Source organism: Pristis pectinata, chromosome 20, assembly GCF_009764475.1.
Source record: "Pristis pectinata isolate sPriPec2 chromosome 20, sPriPec2.1.pri, whole genome shotgun sequence".
Taxonomy (NCBI): Eukaryota; Metazoa; Chordata; class Chondrichthyes; order Rhinopristiformes; family Pristidae; genus Pristis; species Pristis pectinata.
In genome coordinates, this window is record NC_067424.1 from 30,804,190 (window position 1) to 30,819,828 (window position 15,639).

At 42.8% G+C, this 15,639-nt stretch overlaps 1 protein-coding gene across 1 annotated transcript; it reads right to left on the bottom strand.

Moving 5' to 3' along the window:
* Positions 1–3,116: 3,116 nt before the first annotated feature.
* Positions 3,117–12,864, bottom strand: LOC127580824 (olfactomedin-like protein 3). The gene is given in 7 exon segments (XM_052034746.1): positions 3,117–5,421; positions 5,423–5,508; positions 5,510–5,593; positions 5,595–5,920; positions 9,642–9,863; positions 9,866–9,923; positions 12,707–12,864. Coding segments are annotated over 7 exon segments (1,293 nt in total). The 5' UTR covers positions 12,815–12,864; the 3' UTR covers positions 3,117–5,012.
* Between the last annotated feature and the right edge of the window lie 2,775 nt (positions 12,865–15,639).

Genomic DNA, 15,639 nt, shown 5'->3' on the forward strand with positions numbered 1-15,639 from the left:
CTTCTTATCAAGTCACCTCTCATCCTCCTTCTCTCCAAAGAGAAAAGCCCTAACTCACTCAACCTACTCCTCATAAGACATGCTCTCCAATCCAGGCAGCATCCTGGTAAATGTCCTCTGCACCCTCTCTAAAGCTTTTCACATCCTTTCTATAATGAGGTGACCAGAACTGAACACAATACTCCAAGTGTGGTCTAACCAGAGTTCTATAGAGCTGCAACATTACCTCGTGGCTCTTGAACTCAATACCCCGACTAATGAAAGCCAACACACCATACACCTTCTTAACAACCCTATTGACCTGTGCAGCAACCTGAGGGATCTATGGACGTGGACCTCAAGATCCCTCTGTTCCTCCAAACTGCTAAGAGCCCTGCCATTAACCTTGTATTCTGCCTTCAAATTTGATCTTCCAAAGTGTATCACTTCACACTTTTCTGGGTTGAACTCCATCTACCACTTCTCAGCCCAGGTCTGCATCTTATCAATGTCCTGTTGTAACCTACAGCAATCTTCTGTACTATCCCCATCACCACCAACCTTCGTGTCATCAGCAAACTTACTAACCCACCCTTCCACATCCTCATCTAAGTCACTTACAATTGTAGATGGTAAACACCAGTCATTGTGCAGCAATGACGGAGGGATGAATGTTTCTGGTGAAGTTTGAGTTATCACTTAAAGCTAACCACTTAATCCTGAATGGTGTTGAGCTTCTGGAGTGCTCTTCTCATGCGGGATTGTGGAGTGTCTTCAAGGCAATTCTTCATTATATCTTGTGGATGGTGGAAAGGCTTTGAGGAGTCAGAATGTTAGTGTCTCACCACAGATGATCATCCTCTAACTTGCTCTGTTAGCTACATAGTTGGCAGGACGGTTAAGACTCTGGTCAGTGGTGACCCCAGATGTTAATGGTGGGAGTTTGGCAATGGAAGAGCCATTTAAGAATAAGTTCTGCTGATGAAGGCGGTAATTTGCTGGCACTTGGTGGCAAGACTGTCATTGATCTATAGTCAGCCCATGTCTAGGCTTTGCTTCATGTGGGCATGGATTGCATAACATATTGGTTGGACCTACTTTAAGAATTGCAGCACATGATTGATTGCTGTCTGCATTGTTGCTGCGGTATGCAGTGTACAGACTGACAAAGGCTGTCCCTTTCTCTGGAGGAAAATAATGTAAGAAATGCTGCTTTGCACAATTCTTTTATAAGGACAGTACCTGGGTTGGTTGGTTTAAATTACTGCCTATTCACCAGTATCTTAGAGAATGGATGAGAGCAGACATTCAAACAGACTGGCTCATTATCTGAGGCATTGTGTTGGAACTGCAACATTGTGCAATCATCAGGGAACACATCCCCACTTCTGATGTATAGGGAAGGAAGATCACTGATGAAGCAAGCAGCACAATCTTTTTCCTTCTAACCCAGAGATACCAGTGCTTAAAGATTGTTGTTGTTGCAGAGTTGCAGCTTTTAGAGATTAGAAGGATTAGAGAAAGAAATTATACTTTGTGTGGCTTTAAATCAGGGCAATATGCAAGCAGCTAATTTGGCTCGTCGATGTTTGTTAAGTGTTCATTGGATTAAAAGATGCAGTGATGGAGGCTATCTCTAGAAATCGGCAATAGGATAACAGCGTCAGATCCTGAAAAATGACATGCTATGGCATGTCACAAATAATGGAAAATGACTTTTGAAGCATCAGAATATTTTAATGAGATGTAACGTTGTTGCTTCCTCTAAGAATCTCTGATACTACCATTATTTACGAAAAGCACAAGGTCAACTTTAGTGCTCGGTACAGCTAGAATCCAGCTCTTCCAGACATAGCACTAGTTGGTAAAGGGGAGTAGAGGAGGAGATAGACACAATTAGATAAAGGTGGACTGGTTCCACTTTACAACCATCCAACATCTAAAGGTACCTCAGGTGGTAAACTGTATTGTTAACTGACAGGATCTGGAAAGCAAAGGCCAACCAGAAGAACTGTTCATGTGAATTTGTCAGTGTAAAATAAACTTCCTGTTCACTACTACCAAGATAGACTTTATCCCCCATCCACAAATTCTGACAAGACGGTCTGGAGTATGTATCCGAAGTATAATAGTCCTCTCTGCATGAACACCCATTGGTGTACTTGTGCTGAATAGAATCTGGATCGATACTGACCTAACTCATATTACTTGGGATCTTCAGGGATGGGGTTTATCAATTATATGGACACATTGGAGATGAAGATTTCCTGCACAGAACAAGGGTGATGAATGGAAGAGGTGAGTTTGGGTGCTCAATATCAGAGGGATCAACAATGATTAAAATACTCGGCTAAGAAGGAGAAATGAAGAGAAACCTGCATTGTGTTGTTATGATCTGGAATGCAGTGCCTAAAGATGTTTGAGAGAGAGATTCCATAACTTTCAAAAAATGTATACTTGGAAGGGTAGTAGTGGGGGATTTGGACTAATCAGGTCGCTCCTTCAAAGAGCCAGCAGGCAACAGGCCTGACGGACTGAATGGATTCCTTCTGTTCCTCTATTATTCCTTGATATTATGAACTTAATACTTACTATGATACCAGAACAGCTAACAGAAAGACTTGCATTCTCAGTCTATAAGTGGTATGAAATGCAGAGCATTTTAATTTCTTGTATCAACCAGTCTCACAATTACTGATTATTATTAATACAGATAACTATAACTATAAAATCTACATAATGATTATATAAAAGGTAATACAATTAATGGAGAGTACAATTAATATATATGTTTGTAAATTTGTTCACATTGCAACAGTATAATGATCTCATTGTGACAGGAACCAATGATTCACTGAATTAATGCTTGGTTTGCAGAGGACAAATTAATTTGTGTTATAGTATCAATGAACAAGTCCATGCCAAGATATTAAGGATAGAGCCCAGGGGAAGAGTATCTAAGGAGCAAAATCAGTAACAGGGTATTAACAGGACTTTTCAGTGCCAAGGGTGAATCCAAAGTCAGGGAATTAAAGACGAGCTCACTGTCAGGATATTAAGAAGCTCGGTCCAATTGATAGAACTCTAATGGAGACACAAGAGATTCTGCAGATGCTGGAATCTGGAGCAAACACACACACAAAATGCTGGAGGAAAGCGGTCCTGATGAAGGGTCTCGACCTGAAATGTCGACTGTTGGTTTCCCTCCAGAGATGCTGCCTCTCCTGCTGAATTCCTCAGCATTTTGTGTGTAGAACTTTAATAGTTGTGTTCAGTGGTAGGTTATAAAGGTGAGCAGTGCCTAGCCCAGTGGCAGGGTAATCAGGCTGAGGTCAGTGCCTTGCCACAGTGAGGGGATGTTCCTCCATATATCAATACTGAATTCCATACTTAACCACAAGCAGAATGATTTTGTATCCATGTAGACATTCAGGATGCAGTGAAAATATCAGTTTGCATTCAAATCTGGAAGTTGAGAAGTTACAACAGAAACCCATATGCCCTACCATAACTAACAAACTTCCCAGCATTAGAGAAATGATAGCATCACACTTTTGTATTTATGGGATGAATGACTTTGCAATGACAGGTTTAGTTAAAGGTAATGTCTGAGGTCTTGTTTAGGACAGTGACGGGCATAAAAAGTCTAGTCCTCGATAGTGTCCGGAGTCAAGGCCAGTCAGTGACAGTATCTGGGATAGAGATTTGGTCCTTCACAGTGTCTGTCATAAAGATTCTAAACAATGACAGTATAAGTAATGGACTATCGGTCATAGAAGTATCTGACATGAAGCTCCAGTCCATGACTGGGTTGAAAGAAGAGGTGTAGTTCATGACAGTATGTGGATTGGGGAGAGGACGTCTATTTACAGCATCTAGAAAAGACTTCTAATCCATGACAATGTTTAGTCTACAACATGAAGCATCTTGGACATGAGATTGTTTAGGATACAGGTCTGGTCAGTAGCCTATGACTACACATGGAATGGAGGTCTAGTCTTTGGCAAGTATCTAGGATAAAGGTACAGTACCTGACAATGTCTGTAATGGGGTTCTAGTCAAGAATAATGTTTACAATAGGGATCTGTTCAATGCCAGCATATGGGATGGATGAAGAGCTCCTGAACATCAGCTGAACCATGAGATCACCTTATACTTAACATTCAGAAGTGTAGAATTAAATTGATGTAAGTCTCAAGATACAGGGCAGTATGAATTCAATGCCACATTCATTTGAATAAACCAATTAATTGTACTGAGATGTCTTAAGATTCTATGCTGGTTCTTTTTTTGCCTTTCATGTTGATGAGGTTGAAATTCTCCTAGGTGTCAGTGTTAGCAGTGTCTTGGTGGTAAGCACTCTTGTCTCTGAGTCTGAGGGTTGTGGGTTGAACCAATTCTTCAGAAACTTAAACGAATAACCTAGACTGAGATGTGGGACATAGCACATTGGGCATCACCCTTTGCTGAGATATCCTTTTACCCTCCCAGCTGGGGAGTTCTTCCTGGCGTTCTGACCAAAGTTTGACCTTCAAGCTCCCTATAAAACTGATCATCTTGTCATTTATTTCACTGCTGCTGGTGGGATTTTGCTGTGTGAAATTGGCTGTGGGATTTCCTACCACACAACAGTAGCTGCTGCAAGGTTATGTAATTAACGGTGAAGAGTTTTGGAATGTCACAAAAGGCACTGTATTAATGCTGGTTGTTTTTTTGGGAGAACTTATTTAGCATCTGAACTCATCGGCACATTCATGTGAAGTTCCAGTGCTTGCTGTTTTAACTGCAGTGCCTGGTTTCATGTGAATGTGCTTGTTGCATTCCTATTCCCCTGGCATACAGCACCTGCCACACCACTCCGCTGTGTCTCTTTTGAATGACTGCTGCAGTTTGCATCACTATGCAAAGCCCTTGATGCAATGACATGTAACACATTACCAGTCATATGAACATAGTTAATTATAATTTTCTTCTTTATGATATGGCTGACTTTATCTTTGCAAGGCTAGGTACTTTAACAGAGCCAGGGCAAATTAGCTAGTCAACCATCTTAAAATATTGTCATTTCTTCCTCTTTTTTGGGTTTCCCTACTGCCTTTGGGGAGGGTCTCACTGCCCAGTCCTCCTGTTAATAATTTGTATTTAGGAGCAAGTTTTACCAGTTGTGATTTCTGTTTCAAAGTCAGCCTGTATATTATTTTGGTACCATCATCCCAAGCATACAGCTGCTTCTCCTTCGGGTTGTACTTGATGCTGGAGTGCGATCCATATCGCATGGGGAAGTACAGCAATGGTGCCTGGTCAGTGGTCACTATGTCAGTGACATCGTACACACACTGGATACGCGAGCGGCTACGGAGCTTGCTGTTGTACACCACATAAAGCATCCCGCAGATGACAAAGGCATTCTCAGCATTCTCAATGGGACATGGGTATCCCACATTGCTCAATGTCCAGCGTTTTGTGATCCAACCTGGCTAGGCAGATGTGCTTCTCATCCTCTCTGGTGGCGTATACAGCCCATAAACCATTTCTCGTCCGCGGCCAGATCGATGTAATTGAATGGCGAGAGGCCGTACACTGGGATCTGCTGCTCGGCAGGGAACATGGCGCCTGTCTGACACTGTCTGGTTCTCCAGATCGAACTTGATCACTTGAAACTGAGGCTCATTTCTGATGTAATATAAGAAGCCTTTGTACACTATGTGACCTGTGCCAGCCCATGGATAAGGCAGTTTGATTTTCTTTGCCTTAATCAAGCCAGTAAAGTCAGTGAAGTCCCTCAATCTTGTGAATTCATAGATTGTGTCGTTACTTACACCATCAAAGACATACACCTTCTCCGAATCTGACATGAGGTCCTTGGTCCACAGGCCAGAAGTAGTCTCCAACTTCTTGACTATTTTCATTGCTTTAATGTTGAAGATTATTTCTCCACAATCTGGAAAGGAAACAAAGTGAAAAGATCAAGGGCTGACAAGAAAAAATTGCTGCAAATTGAAGGGAGAAGCAGAAAACATTTATATAGATGTTTGGTGGAGAGCATTCTGACTGCTTACATCACAGCCTCGTATGGAGGCTCCAATGCACAGGATTGCAAGGAGGTGCAGAGGGTTATTAACTCAGCCAGCTCCATTGTGGGCACAACCTTCCCCACCATCAAGGACACCTTCAAGAGGCAGTGCCTCAAGAAGTGTGGCATCCATCACTAAGGACCCCTCACCGTCCGGGACATGCCCTCTTCTCGTTACTACCATCAGGGAGGAGGGTACGTGATCCTGAAGACCCACACTCAATGATTCAGGAACAGCTTCTTCCCCTCCGCCATCACATTCTGAATGGTCCATGAATACATTGTCATTCCTTTCTTTTGCACTATTTATTCATTTTGTAATTTATAGTAATGTTATGTCTTTGCACTGTACTGCTGCTGCCAAAACAACAATTTCACGCATATAAGTCAGCGATAATGAAATATAATTCTGATTCTGAACATCCCTCCCCCTCCTCCAGTTTTCCTCCCACATTCCAAAGACGTACATGTTAGGAAGTTGTGGACGTGATATGTTGGCGCCGGAAGCGTGGCGACACCTGCGGTCTGCCCCCAGAACACTCTATGCAGAAGATGCGTTTCACTGTGTGTTTTGACATACATGTGACTAATAAGATATCTATCTACCAATGAAAAAAAGGAACTGAGCACGATTTGAAATGGGCTGCTGATTTGTTCCATTTGCATGTTATAGTAAATCATTAGCAAATATGTCCAAGCCAATAGTGGTAGACTGAAGAAGCTGGGGTTATCCTTCTTGGAACAAAAGACGTAGAGAGAGAATCTGAAGCAGCTGAAAAAAACTATACCTATTGATAGAAGGTTCAAGAACTGGGGGCATAGACCAAAGGTGATTGCAAAAGCACCAAAATTGACACAAGGAGAAACTTGTGGATGATCTGGGTCTGCAATGCACAGCCAGGAGTTGTAGAGGAGGCAGATTCAATTGTGTTGTTTGAAAGGGATCTGGATAAATATCTGAAAAGAAAGAATGGGCAGGGGTCTGAGGAGAAAGTGGTGGAATGGGACTGGATGAATTGTTCTTCCTTGCAGGAGCTTGATGGGCTGAAGGGCCTCCCACTATGTCATGATCATTCTGAAATTTCAGATTTCCCAGCACCAGCAGTATTTGCTCTTTTGGGTCCTCCCTGAAATATCCGTTGGTTTAAGTTATCAGTTTTACTGCTTAGACGCTCCAGGGTTAGTGGCATGCCATTTGGGACTATAATGAGATTTGCACACAGCTTGTCTGTAGGCCAACAGGTTTAATCAATCGTTAGCCTCATAGGCTAACACTAAATGCACTGAGTAGTCAGTGGGCCTCATGACTCCATGCCCCCCAAAACAATAGCCTGGCAACCTTTGCAGAAAAATTATTTGGGGCTACCTATAAACGTGATTCATGCAGTGATCACAAAAAAACCTTGCTATCCTGAGAAGTGATACTTCTATCTAGCTTTATGTTTCCTTGACCTAACAAGGGCAGGAAAATTAAAGAAATAAAGGATTGTAGGTGCTGGAATCTAGATGAAAAACACAATGATGCTGGAGGAACCCAACAGGCCAGGCAGCATCCGTGGAGAAAAGCAAGTGGTCAATGTTTCGGGTCAGGACCCTTCTTTGGGTCCTGACCCGACCTCCTGAAGAAGGGTCCTGACCTGAAATGTTGACCGCCTGCTTTTCTCCACGGATGCTGCCTGGCCTGCTGAGTTCCTCCAGCGTCATTGTGTTTTTCTTCAAGGACAGGAAAATACTTGATTAAATGTTGCCTTCAATGCCAAGTGACAAGGGCAGCTCAGTGGCACAATCAGTAGAGCTGCTGCCTCGCAGCACCGGAGACCTCGGGTGCTCTCTGTGTGGATTTTGCACATTCTCCCTGTGATTGCATGGGTTTCTTCCAGGTGCTGCAGTTCTCTCACACATCCTTAAGGCTTGCAGGTTTGGTAGATTAATTTGGCAACTGCAAATTGCCCCCAGTGTTGATGAGAATGTGGGATTAATGTAGGGTCACGTAAAATGGGCGGTTGCTGGTCGTCACAGACTTGGTGGGCCAAAGGGCCTGTCGCTCTGTGATTTATAAATTCTTCAAAGGGTGTTATCACATTTGCTTTCATGCTCTAAAGTGATGTTGTGTGAAGGACAATGTTAGTGTGCATCTTCAGTTGTGCACCAACACTTCCTCCACAGCCTCTCCCACGGTGAGACTGGAGACCGCAGATGCAGTGGTGGTGTGAAGGTTGTAAATGGCCAAAATCAGTGGGGAGAAACTATATTATTGGGAGGCTGGGGAGAGAATAATCAAGAATGGGAGAAATTCTTGGGGAAGATAGGGGCTATGGCTGAATGGCAAGTCAGAGTAGGGGGAGGATGTAGGAGATAGCTGGGGAGGATTGGGTGGTATGGTGCCATATAGTGCCATTAGCAAATCTGGTGGGGAATCAATTGTGGGGAATGTTCAGTCCACATAATAGGAAGTTACCTTAAAGATGCCCTGTGTTCCAAAGTAGCAGCCCTAGACAATGATGAGCCCTTTAACTAGCTCTCCAGAGTTTAAGGCCTGCACCATTTGTGTGGTAATAAATGGTTCAGGTTATATCATTCGTTCTACTTGACATTCCTGGACCTGTTCAGCAATGTCTGGGTGCATGTACATCATATGCATGGAGGAACAGGATCAAATTTCCAGAAATGAGCAAGTTCCAGATAAAATTCACTTGTACTGCACAAGACAAAGGAATTTCTATGACACCAAGTTTTTGCATCCTTTGTTATCAGATTTAACATAGTGAAAGAAACAGTTGTTCTCCTGAATTACCTGCATCTCGATTGTATTAACTCTTTGATATACTTTATATATGGGGCCAACACACTAATAAGTATTTACCTGACTGGCAGTTCTTCACATCAAAGTCCACACAGAAAAAGTAATCGACTTATTCAATCTTTGCAATATAGAGCAATCTCATCTTTATCTGACCCACAAAAATAAACATGTATACATGCACCCACAAACAAAACGTGTACGCACACATTCATACAGCAAAGTCTACATGGACTCACACACAGTGAGCATACATAATGTAGCCAAGTAGAGAGGCACAAATTTGTGCAAACGTGAACCTCAACACAGGTATGCTATCTGTGTACATGCATCACATACATGCACACACATGGCTCCGTGTGCATTTTGCAGACCATCACACAAATTCAAGAAATTAATTAGATAGAAAAAAACCAGAGAAACTCTGGCTGCTATTTTCCTTCCTTTCCTGGGGAACCTGATTGCTTTTCGCACATCTGAGGTGACTGAGTCTGACTTTACAGATCTTAGAATGACTTAGAGTAGGGGGTGAGATACGGACATAATCCTGGCTCGGCTCCACACTATACATCTAACATTACAACAGTAATTACATTTCAAAAGTACTCCTTGCTTGTAAAGTATTTTAAAGCATATAAATCCAAGTTAGTTATTTTTCTCTTAATCATTAGGCTACCAGAAATCATGTGGTGGCTGATTAGAAAAGCTTCTATGAGCAACAGATAATAAAGAACCAGATTACTTTGAATGCAGTGATCAACAATTAATAATGTATCAATCACCTCTTACCTATCATCTTTTGTTTGCGCTTCTTCTTTTCCTGAGCACTTTCAGCAATATGGTCGGTAAGTTTCTCATCTACCTCCAAACAGGTGGGTGCGGGATTTCTGGTCTCCAGGTAGTCTAATTCCCGCTCTATGCGATCGATGCGGGAAGTTGCTATGTCAAGGTTGTTTCTCTGCTCTTCTTTCTCCTTATCCAAGCTTTCAACAAGAGCAAGGATCTGGTTTTGAATTCTCTGTATTCTGAGGAGTATCTCTGTGTTTGGTCGTACCAGACGGCAATTCGAACCTGTTGAAGGAATAGGTGGCAGTTCATTCTTGTGGTTCTGCCAAGTATTTGAATTTGAGTCTACTCCTGCCTCAGCCCACATGCTCCCAAATCCTTGCCATTGGCACCGCTAGATTCAATTATTCCAATGCTGTCCTAGCCGTTGTCTCACTTTGAACCCTAGTGAATGTGAGCTCACCCAAATCTCTGTTACTCATATCTTGACTTATATGAACTTCCATTCATTTCATTTCCTCAGTGCTCAATGTCATGTTGGCTTCTTGACTGGCGCTACCTCTATTTTTAATTTCTCATACTTGTTTTCAAATCCCTTGATGTGTTGTAACCCTCAGTGCTGTGTGCTCCAGTTTTGGCCACTTGTGCACCCTGAATTCAATGTCCACTTTTGCTCGACATAGCTTCAGTGCCTAGACCCTAATCTCTACATATTTCCATATTTCCTCATGATATAAAGTCATGGAGTCATAGAGAGTCATGGAATCATACAGCACGGAAACAAGCCCTTCGGCCCAACTGCTCCACGCTGACTAAGATGCCCCATCCAATCTGGTCCCATTAAAGGGAGGCCATTTTGACCCAATAAGTCTGTGCCACCTCACAGAGCAATCCCTATTCTACCTTCATTCCCATCAACTCCCCAGACATTCACCAGTCAATTACACGATGGGCAATTTACAACGTCCGATTAACTTACCAATCTGCTTGTCTTTGGGATGTGGGAGGTAACCGGATCACCTAGGGGAACACGTGGTTATAGGAAGAACATGCAAGTTTAACAGACAGCACTGGAGGTCAGGAGTGAACCCAGGTGACTAGGGCTGAGGCAGCAGCTTTACTGGCTTACCTCATCGTGCTACCCTATATCTCTCTGCCTCTTCACCTGCCATTCTACCTATAAAACCTCCCTCTCTGATCAAAACTTTGCTCACCTGTTCCACGTAGCATCGAGTATGATGCTGTGTTAAATTTTATTCAGTTACACTCTGGTGATAATCCTTGAGATGTTTTACTAGTTTGAGGTCACTACATAAATATATATTGTTCTTGTTGGTGTCATGTTGGGGTGAGGGAATTTTTTGTGTGTCTTTAGAATCCTTCCAGCTTCCATTATTACTGTCAATGATGAAAAGATGTAGGTTTGAGAAAGAATCAAAGGGGAGATGGGGAGAACTTTTAATCATTGAGTACTTATGACAGCTATTGGACATTAAAAGAAATTACACAACTTTCAACGAAGAGCAGGGAGAGTAGATAGATCTTTCAGATTGTTAGTAAAGGTATGAGGGGCTGAATGGCCTCCTATAATCTTCTATGCTTCCCAATGGTAAATAGAAAGGAAACTTCTTTGCTCAGTGAGCTGCTTCTTGAGAGTCAGTGTGGAAAATAATTATTTCTACCTGCAATACCTCCATAATTAATGGAATGCGTTTGAACAAAGTGAAAAGAAAAACATGCAACATCCTAAGATATTCACCCTATACTGATCTCAGACGTGTGCTCAGCAGTTCCTGGGCTCCTCAATCCAGTCCTGGGGGGTTGATGACCTGTACCTGTGTTCTGCAACCAATGAGTCAGTCATGGCTGTTCTCTCCTCAGACCTCAGTGATCCCAACTCCCATACCCCGTGACATGGTTCACTGGTTGGTTGATAGAATGATCATACAAAGAAGGCCTTATGAATGTTGGGACGCAACATGGATATTTTTTGGTGATCAGTACTGGGGATTCAGCTTTTTGCCAATAATAGATGAATAATGATATTTGATTGCATTGTACAGTTTTTTTTAAACATTACCTTTTTCACTATCACACCAGGCAGTGTGTTTATCAAATAGTGTATTAGAAACAACACAAAAAGTGCTGGAGGAACTCAGCAGGTCAGGCAGCATCTATGGAGGGAAATGGACAGTTGATATTTCGCATGGACTGAAAGAATGAGGGAGATAGCCAGTACAAAAAGGTGGAGGGAAGAGGAAGAGCAAGATCTGTCAATCCGACTCATGAGTTAAAACTGAGGTTCCAAGATGTAAATGTCAGGGAGTCACTGCCAACAGTGACTCAATAAAATCTTAAAACTTCCCTGACACACTGCTTGTTTAACTATTTATATCAGTGAAAATTTATCTCAGTTCAACTCCATATTGTGGAAAGTAAGCCTCACAATGTACCTGCACATTGGATGGTGTTTATTTTATTCCAGTAATTAGTCACCTTCCCACTATCATTTGATACTCTGTGCAACCTTGCATGACATCTGGTTCAGTACTATATGCATTTATCTGACTATATTGAGTTAGTTCTACTAGAGAGCCTCCTGGTTCCAGTCCAGCTGGGGAGTCCCTTTTAAATCTCCCACAAGGATAATTGATTCTCCACTATAAAGTTTGGTCTGGAGTTTTTTAAGGTCACTACATATTATTCATAAGAGTTTAACTTCTTCTGATAGTGCACTGGTTAATACATTTGCATGAAGTTCTCTCACTTTAGTTCTATTCAGAACATTTGCAGGAATGCTCAAATGGGTTAACATCCACATTAAAACAACACCAAATAAACCAACTAGTGCGACACTAGAAATACATCTTGATGTACTTGAACTAAGCAGTCAGACTTTCGCTCCAGTCAGTAAAGAAAATGTACTCCTTCTACACAAAGCACAGGAAGCTGGAGAAAGGAAATGTGAGTTACAAATCCTTAACTCAGCAACTTGTGGACCGCAACCCGATAAAACATTTTTATCCTGTTTTCTTTCTTTGCAAGTTAGGAAGGATTAATAGGCTCACCTCGAAAGAAGACAGTCTTCTCTCAATATATTCCATGAACGGGGTCTGACACTGCACTGCCAGAATGATGGCTGATGCCACGGTGAAATGCTGGATCAAGGTCCCCATCTTCTGAGATGGCCCTAAATTGTGACTTGAAAGGGAGTATGTAGTTCTCCGAGTGTGAGTACTAAGAGGATCATGTGCCTTTGCCTCTCTGTTGAAGCTGGTTCCAGCTCATGGCTTTGGAATGCACCAGCAGACAAGTGGGGGTGGGGGCTCAGGACTATGCAATATTCCCAATCAGCCTCTTATTAATTCCATATGTTTTGCTCATTGTTTGTTTTATGGGTCAGGGAAAAGTGGATCAAAGCATCAGAAGGGATTATGTTTAATCAAACATCAGGATAGACATCTGGAACAGCAGTGGTATTTATAACTAGATTATAATTTAGGCATGTTTTTAAAATCTTGGCTCCTTCTACAAGTTTCTATGACAATAACAACAACCATGTGCATTTATATGGAAGTTTTAAAATAGTGAAAACATCCCATGGCATTCCACAGGTGAGTTATCAAATCGGATTTGACACACAAAGAGATTTGACAAAACTGGGAAGCAGGCTTCAAGGAGTACTTTGAAGGAAGAGGGAAGGGTGGAGAGGTGCAGAACTAAGGTGGCGGATGGGGTGGGGAGGTGGAAGTTCCCGAACTTTAGACAGCCAGAGACCAGGCCACCATGTTGAGGAGATGGGAAATGGAGATGTGTGAAAAACCAGAATTGGAGGATCCCTGAGATCTGCAGGGTTGGAGATTACAAAGGAAAGGAAACGTGCTGAGCGGAGGTATAGTAGACGTTGTGGGGCCAGGAGCACTTTGTGAGTTGGAATATGGTTACTTGCAGCAAGTTAATGCACTGCAGCCTGACTAACTGCTCCCATTAGCAAGTACTGGAGATAGAAGCATCAGTTTCGAGCAGAAAAAGCATTAATGATGCCAATGACTTCTGCTGGGCATTAGCAGAGTGCACTGAAGTAAGATGCATTACTGAACATTGGGTCTTGGCGTTCACTTCTCAACTGCAAAGTTGAATGGAAGTGGCTGAATGAGGATGTGGAAGACTTAGTCAGTAGCTGGTCTGTACTTCAGAGCTGCAGAACACAACCTGCTAAAGCACCATGTCAGAAGTGGAAGTGACCTACAAGACCATATCAGTGAGTCCATATAGGTTATTATGAAAAAAGCCGACGACTTCTTAAGATTAATTGGCAGTTGACTGAAGTGGTTAGAAGTAAGGCCTGTGAAACCTTGCATCACCACAAGACTTGCAGCGAAAGAATTAAGATCTAGCTTTGCCACACATGGTCTTTCGGAAGAAGTCACATCAGATGATCGTCCATGATTTAGATTGCTTTAGCTTGAACAATTTAGGAAGAGCAGTGGAATAGAGCTTCACTTCTCCTTTCAGCTTCCAAAGGAGAAACAGAAAGACTAGCTTACTTGGTAAAACAGGGATTGAAGAAACAGTTCATGGATGGCCAATTGAACATCACAATGTAGCATCGACTTGCAGATTTTTTCCAAGGTATCTCACACTCCACAATGTTAGATGCACTCTGGTGCAAGTGCCAATGCACAACAGACACAGGGCACAGTTGAATCTTGTTTAAGTTAATTTGGAAGCTAAAGTGGAGAAACACTAGTCCAAACACAATATGCACCATAACATAAGCCACAAAGAGAAGTTCAGTCCATGTGACAGAGTTCATATACTGAAACCTCCCGAATGATTGGAGATGAGAACCATAGAACCATACAGCACAAAACAGGCCCTTTGGCCCACCATGTTGTGCCGTCCATCAAACCACCCTCACACTATCTAACCCTTTCCTCCCGCATATCCCTCTATCTCACATTCATCCATATGCCTATCCAACAAACTCTTGAACCTGTCCAATGTATCTGTCTCCACCACCACCCCAGGCAGTGCATTCTATGCACCAACCACTCTATGTGTGAAAAATCTCCCCCTGACATCTCCCCTGAACCTCCCACCCATAACCTTAAAGCCATGCCCTCTCGTCTTGAGCATTGGTGCCCTGGGAAGGAGGCGCTGGCTGTCTACTCTATCTATTCCTCTCAATACTTTATATACCTCTATCATGTCTCCTCTCATCCTCCTCCTTTCCAGTGAATAAAGCCCTAGCACCTTAAGCCTTTCCTCATATTCCATACGCTCTAATCCAGGCAGCATCCTGGTAAATCTCCTCTGCACCCTCTCCAACGCCTCCACATCCTTCCTATAATGCGGCGACCAGAACTGAACACAGTACTCTAAGTGTGGTCTAACTAGAGTTTTGTAAAGCTGCATCATCACTTCGCGGCTCTTAAACTCAATCCCACGATTTATGAAAACTAACATCCCATAGACCTTCTTAACTGCTCTATCCACCTGTGAGGCAACTTTCAGTGAACTGTGAATATGAACCCCCAGATCCCTCTGCTCCTCTACACTGCCAAGTACCTTGCCATTTACCCTGTACTCTGCCCTGGAGTTTGTCCTTCCAAAGTGTACCGCCTCACACTCCTCCGGATTGAACTCCATCTTCCACTTGTCAGCCCAGCTCTGCATCCTATCAATATCCCTCTGTAAGCTCCGACAGCCTTCCACACTATCCACAACACCGCCGATCTTTGTGTCGTCCGCAAACTTACTAACCCAGCCTTCCACCCCCTCATCTAAGTCACCTATAAATATCACAAAAAGTAGAGGTCCCAGAACGGATCCCTGCGGGACACCACTAGTCACTGCCTTCCAATCCGAGGGCATTCCTTCCACCACAACCCTCTGCTTTCTACAGGCAAGCCAATTCCTAATCCACACAGCCAAGCTTCCCTGGATCCCTTGGCCTCTGACCTTCTGAAGAAGCCTACCATGAGGAACCTTATCAAAC